General features: G+C 35.8%; 1 protein-coding gene across 6 annotated transcripts in view; it reads right to left on the bottom strand.

Annotated features, from left to right (window-relative positions):
- The window catches only part of GRIP1 (glutamate receptor interacting protein 1), a 296,431-nt gene that overhangs the window by 77,882 nt on the left and 193,959 nt on the right, over positions 1-24,590 (bottom strand). For all 6 annotated transcript variants that reach the window (XM_088141799.1, XM_088141797.1, XM_088141794.1 and 3 more), the window contains exon 2: positions 24,082-24,162. In XM_088141799.1, the coding sequence (XP_087997925.1) occupies positions 24,082-24,162 (81 nt within the window). The remainder of the gene's footprint in view (positions 1-24,081; positions 24,163-24,590) is intronic.

Raw genomic sequence — 24,590 nt, forward strand, 5'->3', positions numbered from 1 at the left:
TTAAATTTAGAGTTAGCAGTGAAAAACCCAAACCCAGTCTTTTTTTGGCATTTGGTTGCAGGAATATTGCAGGAACTTAGGTTCTCCCTGGACATTCCTATACCTGCCTCTATGTGGGAGGAATATTACAGCCAATTATTCACTGCCTCAAGTTGCAGTAGATTAGAGGACTCACAAAATGATCTATAGAAGGCCTGTAGTCCCTCCCCACCTTGGCCTCCAATGACTGAACGGGAGATTAGAGGACTCATTCAGACTCTGAAGTCAATAAGGCTCCTGCGGAAGATCTTCTACCCCCTGAATTATTCAAATGTCACATTAACTGGTGGGGTCCCTTAGTGGCAGGCTTATTTATTCATATAAATAATTCCTGCTGAAATCTAGCTCGTGGGGAGCTCTCTGTTGTGGTCTCCATTTACAAAAAGGGTGATAAGAGTGATCTCTCAAATTATAGACCAATTTAGTCTAATTGATATTGTAGCAAAATTGTATGCCAAGTATCTTTTATTCAAGACTGAAGACTGGGTAATTGAAAAGGGCTTGCTACCTGAAGAGCAAACTGGATTTAGGTCTGGTTGCTCCACTGTTGATAACTGTTTTATTTTATGTCATCTAATAGAAAAATATACAGCTAAAGGGAGCCAACTATTGACAACTTTTATAGATCTCAGTGCATCATTTGATTCAATAAATAGGGACCTTCTTTGGAAGAAACTTATGGACCTGGGCATGGATCCTAGACTCCTTTCTTTAATCAAGCCATTATATTCAAACTCATGCCTAAGGATATGCACAGGAGCACACAGTTTCCTAATAGGGGGAATACTGATACCAATAAAGGGGTCAGACAAGGATATATACTGGCTCCCATTAATCAGATAGATTACCCAAGCTTTGTTTTGAAGAGCAGTTGCATAATACGCCTCCTTGCACTTGGGCTGCCCAGCTTTCAAATACCATCTCACAGTATGGATTCTCCATCCAATACCCAGTCTAATCAGGAAAAAGTCCAAACTTTTCTGAAGGCCAAAAAAAGTTTCAAACAAAGGGTCATGGATGTGGCCACCCAAGATGATACTACATCCCTTAAACATGTTAAGTCCTTGATATGGCTGGCTCAACATGAGTCAGCCTCCCAGTTAGAAAAGTATTTAACAGCTTATATGCCTCAGCATCTTAGAACAGCTTTTTCTAGAGCTCATTTTGAACAACTACATTCCATGGTAAGATATGGGAGGTTTCATGAAGTTCAGTTTGATGAAAGATTGTGTACTGGTGGTGTACCAGCTGCTGAAGACATTGCACAGATTCTCTTTGATTGCAAACTATATTCTACAGAACAGACTGTTTACTTAGGTTCTTATTTAAAAACTAAAAAATCCTGGGGCACCCAGGAGAAACTGTCTTCCTTTTTTCAGGGAACAAACCTACCTATCACTAATAAGGCTGCACTCTTTATATCAAAGGCCACTTCGAAGAGGACAGACCGATCAGATTAGGGTTAACTGTAGGGGTGATGACTTATGAATATGTCCTACTGTTTTCTTTGTATTTCTTTGTATACTTGTATCAGTTTTATACTTTTGATATGGTCAGATGACTAAATCAATAAAGCTTCTCTTCTCTTCTCTTCTCTTCTCTTCTCTTCTCTTCTCTTCTCTTCTCTTCTCTTCTCTTCTCTTCTCTTCTCTTCTCTTCTCTTCTCTTCTCTCCTCTCCTCTCCTCTCCTCTCCTCTCCTCTCCTCTCCTCTCCCCTCCCCTCCCCTCCCCTCCCTTCCCCTCCCTATATACATAAAAGGAATCATGCTCTTCCTTTTCAGTGGAAATGAATGTTTTGAGAGTGCAGAAAAGGAGTAAGTAAAACAGAGATTAAATGTATGAGATATGAAAAATGAGACATAACTAAAATAGTTTGTACTAAAGCCATTCACTATGCTTCCCCAGACCCTTCTAGCCTTTCTTCTACTACATCTATACATGCTTCATATAATGTCTTATGTTCTTTAATCTCAAGTCTCTCCTTATTGAGAATCAACTCCATTAAGTATGACTTCCATCCATATTAATGCCAAGCACTCCAATAATTCAAACCTATTCACTTTAGCTAAATCAATACAGCTAATAAACTTACTTTCTCATATACATATATTTCTCAATGACTTGCTGAAGAGCAAACCTCTGATCTGCACATCCCCTGCATAAAACCACTTCCCAAAGTTTGCTCATTGTCACTTCTAAGCTTTCAGCTGGAATGCTGCCAAATACCTGCTTAGGCACACTTAACAAACTAATCCTCTTCTAGCTTTTGCATTCCTTCTTGCTATCTTTCTATTTGTATAGGAAAAGAATAATGGCAATCTTCCAGCCATCAGGCACAGATGTTCTTTTCACACACACAAATAAGTTGCACAGACACTTACATGCAAACTACACCCATATTTTAACATTTCTCCAGTTATACTATAACTTCACTTTCATCACATATTTGTGGACTCTAATATTTAAAGTATTCTTTCAGTTCTACTCTTCTGCATAGCACTATCATTCCCATACAAATCTCCTTTAAGTATTTCCATACTTCAGTTTCATCCCAAATAATTTCATAACTTTTATTCTGAATTCCATACATCCTGTTGGAGGTTCCTTATTTAGTTTCTTCACCCATTTCCAAAACAACATTTTAATTCAACCAAAATCTCTGCATTTTCCCTACCTCTTTTAATATTAATCATTCTTTGCACTTTTTTTCTTTTTTTTCCTTTTGCAAAACATTCCCATTGCATATATACCTGTATAGGAAATCCTCGATTCTTCTTTATTTTAAGTCTGCCCAGCACAGCTCTGCTGGTCTTTGGAAATATGATACAAAATGAGCAATTGTGTTAAATGCTTTAAGAGTTATTTCCAGTATATTCTCCATGTATATCTGCGGCATGATGATATTTTTAAAAGGTACCAACATCTCTAATGTCCTTTCAAATTATAAGAAAAGAAATCCTGTAAGAATGCCACTCTGGAATTCCTTAAGAAATTTGACATTTTGAAATAACGTATTACACAAAAGCTAAGAAAAATGATAGTTGAATTGGTACTCATGTATCTCATTCACGGATCATTTGAGATGGGTGGTTCTTAGATTTATTCACAGCCGTTTGGTAGAAGCCACAATGATGCCATGCATAGTATGAATGTATCACACTACTGATGTTAATTATGTAATTATGTCATGATACAAATGGTGTAAATAACATAATTTGCATTGTTTGTGTGGTGATGTCATGATACATGTCACATCCCTTTCCCTACTTTACCACCACCCTACTGCCCCCAGCAGACACCCATCATCTCACTACAAATGAGGTCTGGAAGTCCAAACTGGCATATTACAGCAAGAACAGAAAAAGAACTACAAGTGCTGGAATAATGATGATGATGATGATGATGATGATGATGATGATGATGATGATGATTGGTCACAGAGTCAGCCAGATGTTTAGACTGGATTTGGTATTTTTATCCACTTATCAAGTCCTTCCCAAGGTATCGTGGCAGGTTATAAGCTGTTCTAAGGAAAACTGCCTTTGGCAATTGATTGATAGTGATTTTGATGGTGTTGAAGTGGTGCTCCAGATGTTCTGGGATTGCATCTAAGGTGCCTATAACTATTGGCACTATCTTTGCTTTCTTTTGCCATAGTCGTTCTAGTTCTATTTACAGGTCTTTATATTTTGTGATTTTCTCCAGTTCTTTCTCTTCTATTCCACTGTCTCCAGGTATTGCAATGTCCACTATCCAGACTTTTTTGCCTTTCTTATCAACAACTGTTAAGTCTGGGGTGTTGTGTGGCAGGTGCTTGTCTGTTTGAATTCTAAAGTCCCAGAGCACTTTAGCTTCTTCATTTTCTATTACTTTGTCTGTTTTGTGGTATTATTATTATTGACTTTCTGTGTAATTCAACTGTTGTGCTGTGTTATGGTCCACAAGTATATTTAGTCATCATTTAACTTACCTATACTCTTAACACTGTCATATAACTCAGCTACTTCTGAATAGGGTTTTATTAGAGCTCAATTTAGTCTGTCACAAGATATGACATTAATGCCTTTACTTTACTATATACAATATGACAGGTCTGCTGTTAGAATAGAGATTTTGCTCAAGAGAGTATGTCTGTACTTAATTTTTAAACATGAGTCTACTTCATTTTAACTCTCAGCAATCAGTTCCAAGGAAAAGCAAGACCTCAGTAACTATAATAAATTTAAAAAATAACTCCATAGAAGACCATAACTCACGAAGTCTCACTAATTCAGTCTTTGGAGACACTGCCATAATAGCATTTTCTCCATAATTTAACAATAACAATATAATATCAATACTATGATTATTTTATAATATTGCATTTTGTAAATTATAAGCATATATAATTATACATAATGCATTATAAATTATAATTATAATTAATTTTTACTGGTAATAATATTAACATAATAATCCATAACTGAGAGCCAGTTTGGTGTGGTAGCTAAGGTGCTGGCCTAGAAACCAGATAGCTGTGAGTTCTAGGCCTCCCTTAGGCATGAAAGCTGGCTGGGTGACTTTGGGCCAGTCGGTCTCTCTCAGCCCAACCTACCTCACAGGGTTGTTGTTGTAGGGAAAATAGGAGGAGGAAGGAGTATGTTTGTCATATTGACTTGACTATCTATCTATCTAGGCAGAAACAAATAATAATAATCAGTCAATTGTAAAAGGCAGCTTTACTTGGAACAGCTTATATCCTGCAATGATACCTTTAACACCATCAAACAACATCTGCCTATCCCAGGTCCTTGGGAACGACTTGATATGTGGATAAAAATGCCAAATCCAGGCTAAACATCTGGCTGAGTGTGCAACCAACCATAATAATAGCAGCAAATGAACAAAAACAAAACGAACAACCCAGAAGTGCCATGAGAGAAAGCAGATGAAAAGTATCTCACTATTGGCACAAACTGAGGTTCATCATGGAGTTTATTTCACTTCCAGTTCTGTCAACCCTTGCTTGAGGCAACCACTGCCAGCTGGTTTCATGGGACTGTGACAACATCTTAGCTGATGCAATCAACTCTCTGCGTTATCAAATATAATTGCTATGGTTTTGCAAGTCCTTCAAACAAGATCCTTCAAAACATGTGGAAGTGTGTACAAAGTGTAGCTTTTGGAATGTCTACAGCAGCCCCATCTGTTTTCAAGCTCATTCAGCTGCTCCTGGCTATGCATGTGGGTGTGCGCTTGTGCCTCCTCAAGCACCTTTTCGGAGGAATTTGCACAGCCCTAATAATCAGAATGGATGGGCCCAGGGTAGAGCTAAAAATACCTGAAAACCTATCTGAGAGTTGAAACTCCTTTTTCCCTGTATTCTTTTTTATATAATATATATAGCAACCTATCATTTATACTACAAGACATTATACAAGACAGCCTGTAACAAACAAATGTTTGTTAGCTCAACTGGCTGCTTATTTTTCATTCATTTATTTTTCATATAAGGCAAAGGTTGTATTCATAGAGTAAGCTTAATGCAACTTAATAGAGCTAAATGAGAGATGTTTAAGTAAGATTTCATTGGATTTTCCTCCCTTTGGTGCATAAAACAATATTTTCCTGAAGCATGATATATTCTATGTAAGAAAAAGCATCATACATTTTCAGAGAAGATGTACCTGAAGCTTAATTGTTCAGAAACAAAGAATCAGTAACTCTGAAATAAGATGGGTTTTTTTCTGTCATTCTCATTCAAAAAAACATTTTAGTCCAGAGATAAAGCAGGTCAATACTGGTTTCAATTTCTGATAGTGAGAGCATTATTTTTACAGTTAAAGAAAAAATGAAAAATATAGAGCCAACAAGAAAAACTAAACAAAATAAAGAAAAATCTTAAATTGGGATTTTTACTGCATAGATGGGACATTACACCAACTGTAAACTGATAAACTCATGGTCAGAGAAGGACCTCAGTAGGATGTTTAATCTCCTTAAAATTCAGCGATTTAAAAGATCTATAGAAGAATGTAAGAAATGGCCTTACAGCAACTGATATTGTTGTTCAACTGAACTCAGTACTTTCCAACAAAATGGGTAGAAGTTCTTGCAGGTTTTAGACATGAGTCTTTCCTACTGCTGCCAAGGATCATGAGGGACTGAGTGGAACTTTTTCCTTCCAAAGAATCAGCTCTACCATTAAGCCCGCTCACACTTCCTTGACGGTGCATTCTGTTTTGAACTGGAATCTAAAAATTGCTTCAAAACCAAAATGAAACTTGAGGTTAGATTATTTCAAAGTAAAATACTACTTTACATTAAAAGTGCTGTATCTAAGGAGTGTTGGGGAACCTAGTAATCCCTCAGTATTTTAAGTCTGGAAGGATTTGCAGTCTAAAGACATTTGCTAATTCAGGGACTTCAACTCTTCTAACCTGTGCTGTGTATTTATAATCATTTTCTTCACTTGCTCCCCTAGGTCCACCTTACATATAATTAGCTAATAGTAAAGAAGAATGAAGATGTATGCATTCTTTTCTACAAGGCAACTTATTACACAAATAAGAATCATTGAACAAAACATGTAATATGTAAAATTGCTTTTTCCTAAATTTTATAATTTTAACCAAGACACTGCAGTAGCTGTTGCATGGGAACATCAAACAGAATATTGAGCTACGAACCCTTAAGCAATATTTGTTTCATATTACTGTATATTATTTTCACACAACACAGTCTGGGGGAAAAATGGGCCAAGAAGCTTTTTAATCCTTATGTTATTGCACTTTTAAGGAACTGTTTGTAAAATCAGTTTGAAGAATGATACACCTATTTGAGATGCTTTAGTTCAGTCCACTCTTTATTAATATCTCCTGTGGATCTCTTCCAGAATAGATTTTACAATCAAGTAAATTGCAACACCTAAAATATACCATTACCTGTAAAGCAGAGCTATTGTTTGTACCCATAATGTGTCCTCTTAATTAGAAAACTAGGAACAGATTACTGCTGACTGTGCAACAAAAATGAAAACTTCGTAAGGCATAATGATTGTGCACAGCATTAACTGAAAGTACAATTAAAGTTCTAATTGCTTTTTTGGAAGTAGGATTTTGAATAGTCAGTCTAGGATACAGCTTCAAAAAAAAAAAAAGCAAATTTAGCCAAACTTTTTTCAAGCCCACTCCATTTTTCTTCTACAGATTATAGGATCTAATCTATAAATTAAAGGCAATCTCTATTTTGAGAAGGAATGTAACCTACAACTGGAAGATATAATGTATCAAAAATGTAACAATTATAATTTGGCGAAAAAGAATCTCCTATAGTGCTCTAACAGCCAATTAACAATAATTAAAATGTTTCTCCTGCTGTCTTCTAATATTTGCCAATCAAACTGTGAGAGATTGCAGGGAGACTGAGAAAGGAATGAAAGGGGAAACAGATACATGTGATCAAGAGGGAGAAGGGCAGTTTGCTGGCAGCTTTTCTCACAAATGGCATCTCGGCCCAGATGGCAAGAAACCTGCGAAGAAGCATTTCAAATCATCTAAAGAGACTCTGCCTTAAAGAACTCACTATGAATAAGGACCGGAAATTCCAAGATTCTATATTTACCTTAGCCCAGCTTTAAGGTATCTTAATAAACTCTGCGTGGTTCTTGTTTCTCTGATCTTGCCTGAACAAGTGGGACTTGACACAAATTATTTACACGCCATCAGAAAAAAGGAGTATCAAGATGGCCGGCAGCAGCATAAAAGAAAATCCACATATCTTGATCATCAAGGCCATACTCCCTACCTTTTAGGTATATATTATTATTTGGGTACATGTGTATGTGCCTACTTCTTCAATGTACTTATACTAACAACTGACCTTGAATGTATGTTTAACTTCCCTTGATAATTATTATAATAAGGAATAATTATTCTTGTCTAATATCCATAGATGTCGCAGCAAATGATAATGTATGATGACATCATTATACAAATGCTGCAACTTATGTACTTGTATAAGCTTGTGTAATGATATCACTATGCACATATCATCATTTTGATATCAAAATGACTTGTGATGGACACCACTGTCATGATCATTTTAACAAATCTTCCCATGTTGTCTTTCACTTATTTATCTTGTTGACAACCATCAGAGACTGTATTAAAATTTCAAATCCATATTCTGTGGTAAAATTCAATTCTGATTCTACAGAGTTTTCTACTGGGCCAAATGGGATGTATGTCATGGAAAGTTTAGAAGATACTTCAGCCAGGAAGCCAGACAACAATTCTTTTGTCTCTTGTCAGCAAGAACAACACAGGACAGAAAACTCCTGATCCATCCACACAGAACTAACAACATGTCAGCCTCACTGGAAGACCGATCCAAGAATCAGGAAGTCTAAGACTGCTTTTATTGGCTATAATAACCAAATCTTGCAAGTCTGATTGTGTTTTGCCCATCCCCTTTTTATACCCAAATGAATTAGGGAGGTGTCTGTCTGAGACATTAAGGAATACTTTATACTTGTTTTGGACTCGTCACTTTGGTAATGGATCTGGATTATCTCTGTCAGATTTATCTACCTTACGCTCTACACTACATAATGGATTAAGCTAACACATACAGTGGGGCAAAAAAGTATTTAGTCAGCCACCAATTGTGCAAATTCTCCCACTTAAAAAGATGAGAGAGGCCTGTAATTTTCATCATAGGTATACCTCAACTATGAGAGACAAAATGAGAAAAAAAAATCCAGAAAATCACATTGTCTGATTTTTAAAGAATTTATTTGCAAATCATGGTGGAAAATAAGTATTTGGTCACCTACAAACAAGCAAGATGTCTGGCTCTCACAGACCTGTAACTACTTCTTTAAGAGGCTCCTCTGTCCTCCACTCGTTACCTGTAGTAATGGCACCTGTTTGACCTTGTTATCAGTATAAAAGACACTTGTCCACAACCTCAAACAGTCACACTCCAAACTCCACTATGGCCAAGACCAAAGAGCTGTTGAAGGACACCAGAAACAAAATTGTAGACCTGCACCAGGCTGGGAAGACTGAATCTGCAATAGGCAAGCAGCTTGGTGTGAAGAAATCAACTGTGGGAGCAATAATTAGAAAATGGAAGATATACAAGACCACTGATAATCTCCCTTGATCTGGGGCTCCACGCAAGATCTCACCCTGTGAGGGTCAAAATGATCACAAGAACAGTGAGCAAAAATCCCAGAACCACACGGGGGGACCTAGTGAATGACCTGCAGAGAGCTGGGACCAAAGTAACAAAGGCTACCATCAGTAACACACTACGCCGCCAGGGACTCAAATCCTGCAGTGCCAGATGTGTCCCCCTGCTTAAGCCAGTACATGTCTGGGCCCGTCTGAAGTTTGCTAGAGAGCATTTGGATGATCCAGAAGAGGATTGGGAGAATGTCATATGGTCAGATGAAACCAAAGTAGAACGTTTTGGTCTAAACTCAACTTGTCGTGTTTGGAGGAGAGAGAATGCTGAGTTGCATCCAAAGAACACCATACTTACTGTGAAGCATGGGGGTGGAAACATCATGCTTTGGGGCTGTTTTTCTGCAAAGGGACCAGGACGACTGATCCGTGTAAAGGAAAGAATGAATGGGGTCATGTATCGTGAGATTTTGAGTGAACACCTCCTTCCATCAGCAAGGGCACTGAAGATGAAACGTGGCTGGGTCTTTCAGCATGACAATGATCCCAAACACACCGCCCGGGCAATGAAGGAGTGGCTTTGTAAGAAGCATTTCAAGGTCCTGGAGTGGCCTAGCCAGTCTCCAGATCTCAACCCCATGGAAAACCTTTGGAGGGAGCTGAAACTCCGTGTTGCCCAGCGACAGCCCTAAAACATCACTGCTCTAGAGGAGATCTGCATGGAGGAATGGGCCAAAATACCAGCAACAGTGTGTGAAAACCTTGTGAAGACTTACAGAAAACGTTTGACCTCTGTCATTGCCAACAAAGGATATATAACAAAGTATTGAGATGAACTTTTGATATTGACCGAATACTTATTTTCCACCATGATTTGCAAATAAATTCTTTAAAAATCAGACAATGTGATTTTCTGGATTTTTTACCCCATTTTGTCTCTCATAGTTGAGGTATACCTATGATGAAAATTATAGGCCTCTCTCATCTTTTTAAGTGGGAGAACTTGCACAATTGGTGGCTGACTAAATGCTTTTTTGCCCCACTGTATATGGGTTATGTCATTATCCACACAATACTTACTTCCTTATATAGTACCATATATACTGCAAAAAGGCTAAAGATGAATGGCATATCCCATTTTACACTTATAAAATTCTTAATTCATAATAAAATTCTTATTTGAATCATATTTATCATTAGTATCCATACTTTCTAACCACTGGATTTAGAAGAAAAAATAACCAATTGTTTTGCATTACATTTTAACAAAGCTGATAGGGCTTTTGCTAAACCAGTGAGCAATGGGATAGAAGTGTTGTCATAATGGTTATTGAAAAAGATAAGCAGAATAGCAAAAATTAGAGGCTAGTGATTAGAAATACTGTAATTAAATCAATGAAGAGATAAGGAGAACTCAGAAGTTATATGCTAGATGATCAATACTGACATATAAGCAAACTACAGATCTGGAAAAATTAATGGGAGAGGAAGGCAGTTAATGTTGCATTTGAGAGAATCAACTCAGGTGCAGAACCCCTACTTAGCCAGTTATTACCTCTCACACTAGCTTAACCATCCTGCTTTATGAAAATAAACTGGCTGGGTGCAGGGAGAAAATGTACACCTTCTTGAATATCTGGAGGGAATGCAGATAAATATGATAAAAATAAATATATAAACTTCAAAAGTATAACAGATATGTTATAGTATTTATTATAAATAGAACACTTAGCAAGTGTCAGAGATAAAAAACCTTCCTACTCAGTAATGGGCATTACACGGTTGACACAACTATATAAACAATTAATCTGAAACATTTATATTTACTTAAAGGATGCTGAGTATATGTCAGTACACTGCATGTTATCTCCAAATTGGTGGGATGCAGGAAACAGGATGTGGGCTTGCAAAATGGTCTCTTTATTAGACATCCTTTGTTATCCTGTTCCAGGCCAAACACACAAACAGAGAGTGCCGGTAGTCCTCATTTAACAACCACAATTGGAACTGGCAACTCAGTTGCTAAGTGAAGCAGTCATTAAGTGAAATCATGACTATACTTGTGATCTTATTTCAGCTTTCCTTTGCTTTACAGCACAGATCTGAGAATGTTGTAAATGCAAGGATTGGTTGCAAAGTTACTTCTTCATCACCGTCAGAACTGCGGTTGCTAAACAAGGCAGTCACTAAACGAGTGATATAGATATAGATCTGAGTGATTTTATCTTTTATATTCTTAGAATATTCTTTGCAGCAGCCCTTCAGATGTTCTTACTCCTCCTCCTTCCCTAAAAGGGTCCAGCTCACCTTAAAAAGGCTGCCAAAAAGCATTTTGCAAATGCAGTAAGGTGAGAAAAAGTTGTTTTGTCATCCTTATTGCCATGATGCAGGCCATAATATGGCTCAAACACATGTTTGGTTGGACTTGTACTGTACTTTGTCTTCCTCCATCACCATTCTAGGCAGCTATCCTGACATTTTCTCTCCTAGAGCTCCTCAGAGATCCAAGGAATTTCCTTGACACAGAGTATACAGAAATAATACCATCCAAGGTTGCTGTCACCCGTTCATTCCAGGAGACAACTAAGAGCTTGATCCAACTACCTCAGATCCACAGGAAACTCAAAATTTGGAAACCAAGTAGACCCATCAGACACATGAGACAGACTGAACGAATAGGTCCATCAAGCGGGGTATGTGTGTACGTGTGTGTGTGAGACACCAAAAAGCTCCGAAACAATCAGAGAGTCCATAATAAGGGCACAAAATCAGATCAGTTGCACCTACCAAGACAAAAACAAGATCCAATGTATGAAGGCTAATCTGAGTTGGGCCCTCAATAACCGGGGTCAGGTTCATGGTTGCCATGGAATCCTGAGCCACTTTGGACTCTTCACTAAGAGAAGCAGACTAAAGTTTCCCAGATCCAGAAGCCTAGGATCTCTTTCATGCTGAAGGAATAATCTACTAAAGTAAATGGAAAAATTGTGAAACACATAATTTGCTATACATTTCATGACATGCATTCTAACTTCCAAGTTGGAGGTTTTTCATTGGGCATCAAGTTTTCTTTCTCCTGGGGTGACCAACTGATGAAAAATCAGGATTGCAATAGCTCTCATAATTCTCCGGAAAATAAATTATAGCTATAGGTATTATAAGTATCCTTGTGTGACAATTTGCCCTTGCCAGACTTTTACATAGTAACAGGAGTTGAATTATTTTGGAATTTAGCTATAAGCATCCATTCCTAAACATGATGATGCTAAAATACCAAAAAGTGCATCATGATATCATAATGCAAGTTCCACCCTTTTATAATGCAGACGAACAGCTTGATACAACAGCTACCACATAACAATCTTATCATAATACAGCTTGCTTCCTATGGAAGGCTTATTGTGGAAAGGGTGTGTCCATGATAAACCACTGTACTACTTCGCACATGAGAAACATAGTGTACCAATGTAAGTTCTGGTGTGTAACATCATTAAATGGGATTAATTTCTAAATCCTTCTGACTAATTTCAGGTTGGTGAAATTTGTAAAGATTTCAACACTTTTAGCAGGAATCCACAAAAAGGAAAGAATAAGTATATGTCATCCATTTCCACTATATGCACATATAGTTTTCACTTTCCAGGACATTAATGTTCCATCATTTTTATGAATATCATTTTATTTTTCAGTCTGTGTGCACTAAATTATTCTTTATACATTTTGCATTTTACTTTCCTCTGTTTTCTCATATGACTTGATATAAGAGACCTGCAGGACCATCTACTCCAGCCCGTATTGGCCCAACTGATTAGAAATACCTTGGGGAATCTGCTACAAGCCCAACAATTTCAGGTGCTTTGGGAGGCTGAGATCTGGAGGTGCTGCTTTTTTAAAACACTGCTGATGCTGTGGAACAGCCTCCCTGGGGAGATCAGGCTGGCTCCCTCTGTGCTACTTTCTCAGAAACTTTCAAAGACCAAGCTATTTCAGACAGCCTTCCCCTGATTTGATGTTGTCATCTGTATTTTTATTATCTTCTTTAATTTAAAAAAAAATTAGGTACTATACTGCCATTGTGGTTTTTTTCCTTTGTACTGTGCAAGGTTTAAAATAGATTTTTTCTTTGTAAGCCACTGAGACTTGCTTTAATTGTGGCAGCCAAGAAATAGGTTTAATAAAAAAATAATAAACAAACAAGCTCAATTTTCCAAACTATTATACACAAAGCCAACATGCAGAAAAGCAACATGAGCAAAATAAACTTTCGGCTCTCATTCTGTAGTAGTTTGCTCCATTTATGTGCAGGTTCTCAATTCCTGGATTTGTTATGTCAACCAGTGCAAAATCAAAGGTTATAGACATACATTGCTGCATTTGGTGGGGATCAAATACCACTAAACTGGATTCTGGTTTTTCATTTTTTTACATGTTTTTATTGCTGTTGCTTTGAGCCGCCCATAGTTATGGTATATAAGATGGGGAGCCATATACGTTTTTTAAATAAATAAAGCAAACATATCAGAACCATACAACTATGTATATATAATCAAACGTTAATATATATACTATGCAAATATTTTGATAAAACACTTCATGTTGCAAACAATACTGGGTATGTGTACACATGCCCATAAAACTTCACAAAGACTTCAGAGCAGCTGCACCAAGAGTTCAAGCAGTTGTTTTCAGAATAAATTAGAAGGACTCTTTGCTCATGAGCAAAGCACGTGGCTGAATTATTTGCCTATGCATATGTGTTCATGCCATTTTATAATCATGGTGTAAGCGGAGGTTCATGAAGCCTTGTATAGTGGAAGTAGATTCTAAAGCTTATCTATATCTAATGAAAACATGTCATTATGGTGAATATTAATTTGTATTTTATGTAACTGCATACCAAATATAATACAAATTAACAGTGCTGTGAAAGGTTATTTTCGGTTGCTGAACTCAATGAGAGATTTGCTATTAATCTGAATGACTTAATGCATAATTAAATTCATAACATGGAATTAAAGGTTTTTCTTAAAGAACAATTCTTGTAAATACATAAAGGTTTGTATTAACCTTTCATTAATTTGACTATAACAGGGGAAGTAAAGCCATCAGTACACACATATTCAACATCCAATGAGAAACAATTATTATTGAAATAAGGGCATCTTTAATAAAGGTTTCTGTGTATTTAAAATTCAGGGAGTTTGATCACACAAAAAAAAGAGCTTAATCCTTCACTAGGGAGTTGCAGTCATTTGAAAAATGCAAGGTCTACAAAGTTAGCAAATAAATATGTTGTCAGTTGTACAACTGGTAAATCTATGATGAATATACTTTTCTTTTCATATTACTAAATTATCATTCATAATCTTTTTAAGGCAATGACTCATATGATTAAGTGATATCTTTGAATGTTCAACAGATTTAAATCAATGTTTCAAAGAACGATGATTATAATGGCAAACATTAAAAAAAAAGAGAAGAAATTCAAATGATCAGCAAAAATACAAAAACAAACAAAAAATAATTAAAAAATAATTTAGATGTATAAACTAAGCCTGTAGCTCTGAAGCCCGAGTCTCCAATTATAACACCACAGGCTGGAATTTAATAACTTTTAAGAGCAATGTAGAACCCTTTAATCTAAAGTATATAAGTATCTATTAGATTTCTACTGGACCTCACACTGCACTGGAATAAGGGCCTACTCACTGCAAAACTCTCCCATTTCCCAGAATAAGTACAACCCAGAGACAGAGGAGAACACAAAGGAAATCATCTTGCCCTTGAGCAGCATTGCTGATGGCAGACATCAGAGGAGCAGACTGCTCAGAGACGTCCATATTTGAAATCAAGACAGCAAAATATTCCAACTTTTGTTATATACTTGTTTTCAGTCTGTGAACTATCCCCAAAACATAAACTCCAAAGGGTTAAATCCTGTAGAATTCCCAACCAAGGATTATTACTAATATACCTGAAAGATATGAAGCTGGGTAAGACTGCTCTGTTTTGTGAACTATCCAGAGCATGTTATCTTTAGACAATATAAACATTTAATAGCAGTGATCTTTTTGCTTCAAAGAACTTTCAGAACAGGAATGTTGGTGATGGCAGGTCAAAAGGAGTGCAAGAGAGCCATTCATCATATGTTCCTTCAGTAGAAAGCAGGAGATCCCTCTAGCAATAATACAGGGGTCTCTTACCAATCTCTTATTTCATGTGGAAATGATTCAGGTTCAGAAGGGAAAACAAGGGCAATAACAGTTGTAGGAATAAAAGGTTTCTCACTTTTGTTGCAACTCACCTGAATGCTTTACAGTTCTTGAGAATGCTCTGAAGAAAGAAGCTAAAAGAAAAATTTGAAAACATCGAAAATTTTGCTGCTAAATTATCCCTAAGGCAGGGACTTTGGGATCTAATAAGTAAACAGCCCAATGGACCAATGGGGTCTTGTGCAGGCAGTGAAGGTTTTTCCAAGTTTCTGTGAAGACTAGAAGCAGATATTGTCTTCTCCCTAATGCATCTGACATGTCATGAGCATTTTGCCAGTCCCTAAGGCAAAGCAAGTACTTAAAAAGTAGACATATTGCTCTGTATACCACTTGATTCCTGCTACAGCAGAAGCAGGCTATATAAGCCAGGACACTTCCATTCATTTTTTTGTTTAGCATTGTATCTGAATTGGATTCCCATATTGTTTGTGTCTGAACAAGCCATAACACAAGCCAGAAGAAATGCTCTTTTTCGACTGTGCTTTCTTAAGAAAGGAGCACAACATGAATTCAGTTGAGGACTGTGGATGGATGCCTTCCAGTCTGCCTAACAGTCCTGGGAACTGAAGCCTAAGTGGAAGTGATTAAGCCAAATGCATCATGCCTACTCTTTCCCGCTAAGCCAGAATTGTAAAAAATCTAGCTTATGGTGATGTGTAAATGAAAAGATATGGATAATGGTTTTGCTGATCCCACCATAGATAGTACAGTAATTTAAAAAATGGTGTTTATATATGCTTGAAACTGAAGTAAACATTATCAAAGTCTGCTTAACCCAAACTCCTTTTTTAAAAAAGTTTTAATTCACAAAAAAATAAAAGTGTGAAATCTGTGAATAGAATTCCATTAATTTTTATTAGATATATACATATTCCTGGTTTGCAAAATAATACTTTCAGCTTCATTAATGTACGAGTCATTTTAAAGATGATTGAACGGATAGCATTTCATTGAATTCCAGAAATGCTGAAAAATTAAAAAGTGCCACATAAAATAATGTGTCATAAAACCATTCTACTTTCTCAAAGGCTTATTATAAACTCACCATCACAAACCCAAAGGAAGATACTTTTCCTGCAATAGTTCTACCAGTATTATTATAAAAACTCAATTTTGGATAACTTGATATATGTAAAGTGTACAGAATATGATTTAAACGTATGTGTTACTTCTTTGTACCCAGAGCTGATCATAGAACATTTATCTTGTTTGGTTATATCTTCCCTCCCAGTACAGCATCTCAGTATAGAAAGAATGATTTGGACCATCTGGAGATACAACAATAAGAATGGCACGTGGTAAGTTTCTCCTTAGAAAAAGGTTTGCTTTGAAAATGTTTATTCATATGTATATACAGGAAAAATATCTGTAAAAATCAAAATGAATATGAATCAAAGAGTAGACTGTCTTGTTCATGATAAAAGACTGCAAGAATTAGTAAAGGATGTAAGGGTGATAAGAGGGTTCTGAAGGAATGGTTATTATTAAAAGAGACGGAGAAAAATGCAGAGCTATTTGGATGTAAATAAAAATTGTTTTGGAAGTAAGTTAAAAGGGTTAGCATCCAGCAGAGTGAATGGAATTAAAAATGAAAGTGATGAGATTTTGGATGCAACTGAAGCAAAGGAATGCCGAAGGAGATTTGTATGACAATCATAGTTACACGTCAAGGAATGGAATTGAAACAAATGCTATAAAGGCTATCATCCAAAGAAAAAAAATTGAAAAGGAAGACATAAATGCTGTAACAATATTTAAAAAATGGTAAGGCTTAAAGAATAGAGGGTATAATCACATAAAATTTAAGGTATGCATGTAGTTTGCTTATGAAATGCCTGTGACTTATCTAACCAGTTTAATCTGTCCTGTCAATTCAAAGAATGTTGCTACTGTTCTGTTATTCAAAGGAAAAATTATCAAGAATGCATGCAGAAATTAAAAGGGAATTTATTTGATAAGTGTCTCTAGGAGGTGGTTGTAGAATTATAATTAACAGAGTACAAGAAATGACAATGAGCAAAATTTGGGCAGTGCAGTGCAGCTTTATAATGGGCAAGGGGATTGCAGATTTTTGCTCTCCTGCAGGTCACTGAGAAATGTAAAATGTGGGAAAGAAAGTTTAATTGTGTGTTTGTTTCTTGAAAGAGTATTATTATATGAATATAGTTGAATTATGAAATGTTTTGTGCAAATACGAAATTGAAGATTGGATTCTGAAAGCAAAAAGGACAGAATATGATGGACATAAACCATGCATGAGAATAAATGTAATACTTAATGAATGGTTTAACATTGCACAAAGAATAAGAGAACGATGTGCTATGTTGCCTTGGTTGCTTAATGCATTTATAGATAAAATATATAAGGAATGCTTGAGGTGACATTAGAAGTGTGATAGTTTGGGACCTGGATGTATATGTACCTTCATAGGCTGATAACACAACCTGCAGCAAATGATAGACTGCAAGATGTCACAAGCAATATGAATCTGAAAATCAGGGTATGACAGACCAAATTAGTAGGATTTGACATGGAAAATGGAGTGAATAATTGCAAGTTATACATAAATGGTGAAAAATTAGGGTAAATATTGGAATTTGTTAACTAATGATGGGAAAATATATGGACAAATTTTAAGAAGCATACGTGATAATAGAAAGATAACTGGCAGGATTGTTTTGTTATAAGGATTGACCATTGGAAGAAAAGAAAATGGCTTTTCATCCCTTGGTTAGATTCCTGATTCAGCTCTTCCTGCTATGCTACTAATCTTTCAAGCTCAATTTATATTCCTCTGAATCAATATCCCAATCATTACTGTAATTAGGTAATGACACATCCTGAATTGCAAATGACACATACTATCAGTTATTTTATTATTAATTGAGACTTGCAATCTAGTCTTGTATTCAGGTTTTTTAATTCTGTTTCTTACAGCACCTGCACTGAGGACTAATACTCACATATCTTAATATGTCATGGATCACTGATAAAACTGCAGACTGCACAGACAGGATTACCTCAGTGGAAATCACTGTTTTCAAGTTAAGCTAGATACCACTTGTTATCCAGTTTCACCTCATCATATTATTATATATTTATTCATATTCATTTATAAAATGTATATAATACATGTGGGATTTATAATCAACATATAGGTATAGGTAACATTTTAATATAATTCTGAGTCACAAAATCCCCTCAGTATCTTGAATATTAGGAATTTAGGAAACTGATTCATAATAAGCCAGATTAAAATTGCTGGTAGTAGCTCTTCAGGATTTCAAGCAGTTCTTCCAGAACTACCTGGATATGTCACAAACTGAACCTAGGACCTCCTCTACACAAAGTACATGATCCACAACTGAATTGCATAGATCTTCCAATATTCATGAAAATTCCACCCATCCTTGCATAAAAAACTCTTTTCCAAAAATATGCAAGTTCGTCTTTAATTCTTTATACTTATCATAAAATTCACTTTATTTTTAATAGAAGAGAATATCTGTAGTTCAGGGTTGAATTGTGGAGTCCTTGGTGATCTCTGAGCTTTGTTATTTGCTTGCAGATGTTTCATTACCCAGTTAGGTAAAATCATCATCACACTGATGATGTTACCTAGTTGGGTAATGAGATGTCTGCAAGCAAACAACCAAGTTTAGAGAGCACCAAGGACTTCGTTCCATTTTACCACCTCTGCCCACCAAAAATAGGAATGGGAGCAGATAGAGTTGCAAATAAAGAGACCAGGGAGATCAAAAGCAAATGTAGTTCCAGTGCTGGATGTAGCCTTGGGCAGGAGAGGTAGATCAAAAAGATTCTGCCTTAGCAAGATATCTGGACTGCACCTAAGTTCCATGGAGTGGGTCTTGTGAAGTGGATATGGCTCTTAGAACAGCCAGTAGGCATGTTATTTAGGGCAATTTTTAAGTCAATTATTTCAGCATCTAAAGAAACAATATACCTATATAACAAATTCCAATGTAGTTCTCTCTCTGTAATTTAAGAAATCAAATTTCACTATTAGCATCAAACTGCCAAGATAACTACTTTATGCTAAAGAGATTTTTTTCCAGAGATAAATCCTGGCGTTATTTACGCAGTCAGCAGTTTTCTCTGGGTCTATTGAGATATATGAGTTGAGATATACAATATTCTTAGACATTTGCCTAAATTATATTCTAATGTTTTTAAAAAATCAAACATGTATCCAACTAGTAATCTGAACAGGAATAAAATGTGTTGACAAAATAGACCAAATTTGCTATTTAATGCTATTGCCGTTTAATGCTATTATGCAGCATTAATTTGCCATTTGATGCTATTTCATGCTATTTGCCATTTAATGTTATTGTGTATTAATTACACTTCCACTAACTATTATGTCTAACATATTGGCATCTGTGATCTGTGGTCTATTTTGAGACAGAATTATTTTTGCCATTAAAATAAATGAGACAATAAATAAGAAGGAATTACCTCTACAAATGTTTCAACTGCAATTTTGATGTAGTCATACTATACGACAGCTTTCCCCAACCTGATAATCTCCAAATATCTAAGACTATACATTTGTAGAATTCATAGAGAACATGACCAATGGCTGGAAATTTTTAGGAGTTGTAGTTCCAACACATTTGTGGATCATTAGGTTGGGGAAGACAGTTGTACATTGTTTGTTGATTTAACACACCCAGATATGTTAAATAAGATGATAATAGGATGAAAACAACAATCTTCTTGTGATAAGAATCAAGGAATAATTTAAAGCAAGATCAGGAAACTCAGGATTTGATAGTTAATCTTTGGAAAATATTTCAGTTTTCAAACAATTAACAATAGGGTAATTTTCCATGTTATAAACAGTTATATCTCACATGCCCTAATAGGTTATTTTTCTTCCATTATGTTCCTCACAAATGCTGCTGAAGGCCTGTTAATGCAGCTTTATGGGAGTTTTTTGGTTAGATTCTCTGATGTATATAATAATTTAAACTACATTTGTACTTCATATTTATTGTATTTCATTATATTTTTAATCTGCCAAATAACATAGTATATGAAAGAATTACAAACTATTAAAAGGGTTTTTCCAGACATAATTAACAAATTATACTAAGTAATCAGCTCTACTCCCTGAACTACCAATTTAAATTTGGCCCCACTTACTATTTTATTTCAGATTTGTCTTGGTGGGTTTTGGAATACAAGTCAAACCAAATGAAATCATGTAGCCTGAAATTTGCCCACCTGCAACTACAATTGTCATAACCAAGGAGGATTTTTAATATCTTCTTTTTTTTCTGCTGCAAACTTAATAAAAATTATAGTCTTTAACATATAAACTATGAAACTATAAGTGCTAATTCACATGTTATTTGTCTAGGTCCAATTTAGAACTATTAAAATGCTAATTTTGGTAGGCCTACCAGGTCACACAGCTTTAAGTTATCAAAAGATGCACTGCTATGCTTGCTGCAGCCCAACCTTTTCCTTGTTCTACAAATAATAAAGGATTACAAGGTAATCCTATTTTAGAGAGTCAGTTTGGTGTAGTGGTTAGAGCACCAGGCTAGAAATTGGGAGACCGTGAGTTCTGTTCCCACCTTAGGCAAGAAGCCAACTCTCTCTCTCTTAGACCTAGGAAGGAGGCAATGGCAAACCACTTCTGAAAAATCTTGCCAAGCAAACTGCAGGCAGTTGCCAGGAGTCAACACTGACTTGAAGGCACACACACATACACAAACCCCAAGGTATATTCAAGTGTCATCACAAACCTTCACACATTGGTAGTAGGAAAGAAGCATGCCTGATATGCATTACTTGAAAAAGTTAGCACAATATATATAGTCTTTCTCAGAAAATAGATTTGTAAAAGTGAATCTTGATGCATTCCTTATACAATATTTTAAAAAGAAAAGTGACAGTACCCTAATAATTCATGTTCATAATAGGTGGGATAACATTTTACATTTTCATCATTAGCAATAATAGGATATTTCTCTTATTATCACATATCATACAAAGCTGTAAGATTCAGTTTTCAAATAAACAGACATAATTATGCTAGGTAAAACAGCTACAATGGAAAAAAAATCCAGTATTAGTTACCAATTCAGTTCAGACAACAGCTTGAAAAATGAGAAATCACCTGTATATGTTATGTTTTATATTTATAATATTCATTGACAGTTGGATAAAATTCTTCTAACAAATTCTATTCAAGCTGAAAACAATCTCAGTCAATGAAGTCCACAATTAAATTACATGCCCTTCTCTCTTCTAAACTTCATGTCCATTGATTTCATTTGACGGTGCCCTCAGGTTCTATTATTTCCATTGATTTTTGTAGCTCATAAGCCTTCTGTTTTCTTGTGTAATGTAAATATGTACATGTTTGAACCCAGTGCAACTGAATCATGTGAAGCTTTATCTTAATTTTTATACTAGTTTTTCACAATCTTAAATCTATTTTTACTGGATTTTAATCAACTAAAATTCTCCAATGTATTAATTTTTCTTTATATGTAAATCTTCCTATGAACTTGCTTATTTTAAGTCTCCTAATATTCTCCTTCCTATCTTCTGAAGAGATTACTTGACATTTATATATTTGATTTAAAATCCAATTTTCCACAAAAAAATTAGATTCAAAGCAGCTAACTATGAAATTTGGTACCAAAAATATAATTACAACCTTATCACTAATTAAGACTCATTTAATAAGAACACATCTTTAAACCTCAGATTAAAACCTTACTTTTCAATAGATCAGTTCAAATGGCAAAGGCCGATCCTAAGTAAAATGCCATTGCCTGTTTGAGGAAAAGACAGTAGAGAGAGGGTGCCCTGTGACTGACCCACATTCTTTAATAAACACTAGGAGAGAGGCTGCTTACACAAGCTCTTCCTATTTACTCTTGCCAGCTGCGAGATAAGAAATTTCCTGCTCTAACCCTAATTAGATAATTATTTCTCTCCTTTGTCATAGCAGGTGCCCCAAACCTGCTAGACACTTAATCCTCATTCATATGTAACCTTCCCTCGCTTAATTAAGCAACTTCTGAGGTGGGGGGAAGTGTGAGGTTTAAGGACTATAAAACATGCCCAACAAAAGCCAGCCCTTTGTGAGTTGATTCCATGGAATTCCTTCCTTGCCACTACCCAGGCTCACCATGGCCAACTGGAGTAGGATCTCTCTGACTCTGCAAGTATTGGGACCTTATTAATAAACTGTAGTTCACAGTAATTGTCTTGGCATTTTCCCCTACGTACACCCTCTTTGGTATCTGACCTGAAAATGTTAAACTGGCAAGAGAGAGTTAATCAGGCTTCTTCTGACAGGGATTTCCAGAATATGGGAGTACTGACCAAGAAAGACCTCTCATAATCAAAGCAAAGCACTTTGAATTGTACTTAGTAATCGGTTGATAGCCATTGAAGCTGCTGTAAGAATGGAACGTGTTCCCTATATATACTTCTTGTTCAACTAGCTATATATTTTTTGCACCAGAAGGAGTTTCCAAGCATTTTTCAAAGGTATTACAATAATCCAAAGCCTGTGTCATATGCTATCCTGCATAGTTCTGACAACTCTGGATAAAGGGTGCAGATACAACATTAGTCTCCTACCTGGTGCTGAAACATGGACATCCAGGCTCAAAAAGAAACCCAGTTATACATGACTTATAAGTTACAGTTTTCAAGGGGTGGGGAGAGAAACAGAAAGGTAAAATAGGATTGTGTATGTGTGTGTATGTGTATGTGCACGTGCCTTCAAGTCAGTCTAGACTCCTGGTGATTGCCTGGACTAGTCCCTGCAGTTTTCTTGGCAAGATTTTCAGAAGTGGTTTGCCCTTTTCTTCTTTGTAGGGCTGAGAGAGAGGGACTGGTCCATGGTCACCAGCTGGCTTTGTGCCTAAGGCAGGACCAAAACTCATGGTCTCCCAGTTTCTAGACTGGTGCCTTAACCACTACACCAGACTGGCTCTTTAAAATAGGATTGGTTAGAGGTAAAAGCAGAAATTGTGTTGGATGGCTTTGAATCTGTTTATATATTTGACAAGAGTAGTTATGTGATTCCTTGACAAGGTACAGTAGGTGTTATTAAATCCTGACAGGCATTGCAACCCCCATTCACCAAACAGACTAATCTGGCAACATTTATTTTTAAAACGGATTTTTAATTTTAAAAAAAGCATGAAAATTTGCTGAATTGGAAATCTGCCCCTGAAAGCTGGGATTTAATTATAATGGATTTACTCCAGTCCATTAATTCTAATCACATGTATTTTCTTCATCCTTGCCTGCTGATCTGAAGTTCATCTAAAAATAATGCATACATTATATCAATTGTTGCCCTTCAAATGAGTTGGAACTACAACTCCTTGACAGTCGCACAGACTGGAAATTTTAGGAATTGAAATCTTCTTACATATGGAGAGCACAAGATAAAGGAAGGATTTGTTAGCTAATCAGAGGCATGATCTAATCTTAAGTTATTTTTCATGAGGATAGAAGAATTCACCTCCCTAATGAATTCATGATTCTCTTCCCAACAGTATACTAAGCATAATTTTATAATAAGAATAGTTGTATACCTGGAATACTCTGTCTTCTTATAGCCAGTGCTCCATCGGGTGGCTTTGTCTGGTTTGCAGATTTAGTATATGGACTGTCATCTGAAACACAGAAAACACTGACAATTTCAGTTTCAAGGCTGGGAATACTTTTCAGCTGAACTCTTCAGTATATTATATTGTTGGTCCACGGGACGAGAGAGAAAAATGTTGAAAGTTAATAGAAGAGTTAATTTTAATCTGATTCTCAAGCAGCTTTTAATATACTATAAAATATTTACACAGAAGGCCCATTAGTTTCAACTATTTGCATATTTACATGCTTTAAGAAAAATGGGTAAGAATCTCAGAGAATAAGGTTATCTCAGATGTTATAACAAGATACTACAAATAACAAGAACAGCAACAACAGGAATAGATTTATTTTTAAAATTACCAAACCCTTGGAAATTTCATTTTTTCCTTTACTGCTTTAAGATTTAGAATTTAGAATTATTCTGGAAATTACTTCAAAGTAGAGAAACCATTAT

The sequence above is a fragment of the Python bivittatus genome, unplaced genomic scaffold (assembly GCF_059951505.1).
Source record: "Python bivittatus isolate LINGU-HERP-01145 unplaced genomic scaffold, Pbiv_v1 ctg000330_np1212, whole genome shotgun sequence".
Lineage (NCBI taxonomy): Eukaryota > Metazoa > Chordata > Lepidosauria > Squamata > Pythonidae > Python > Python bivittatus.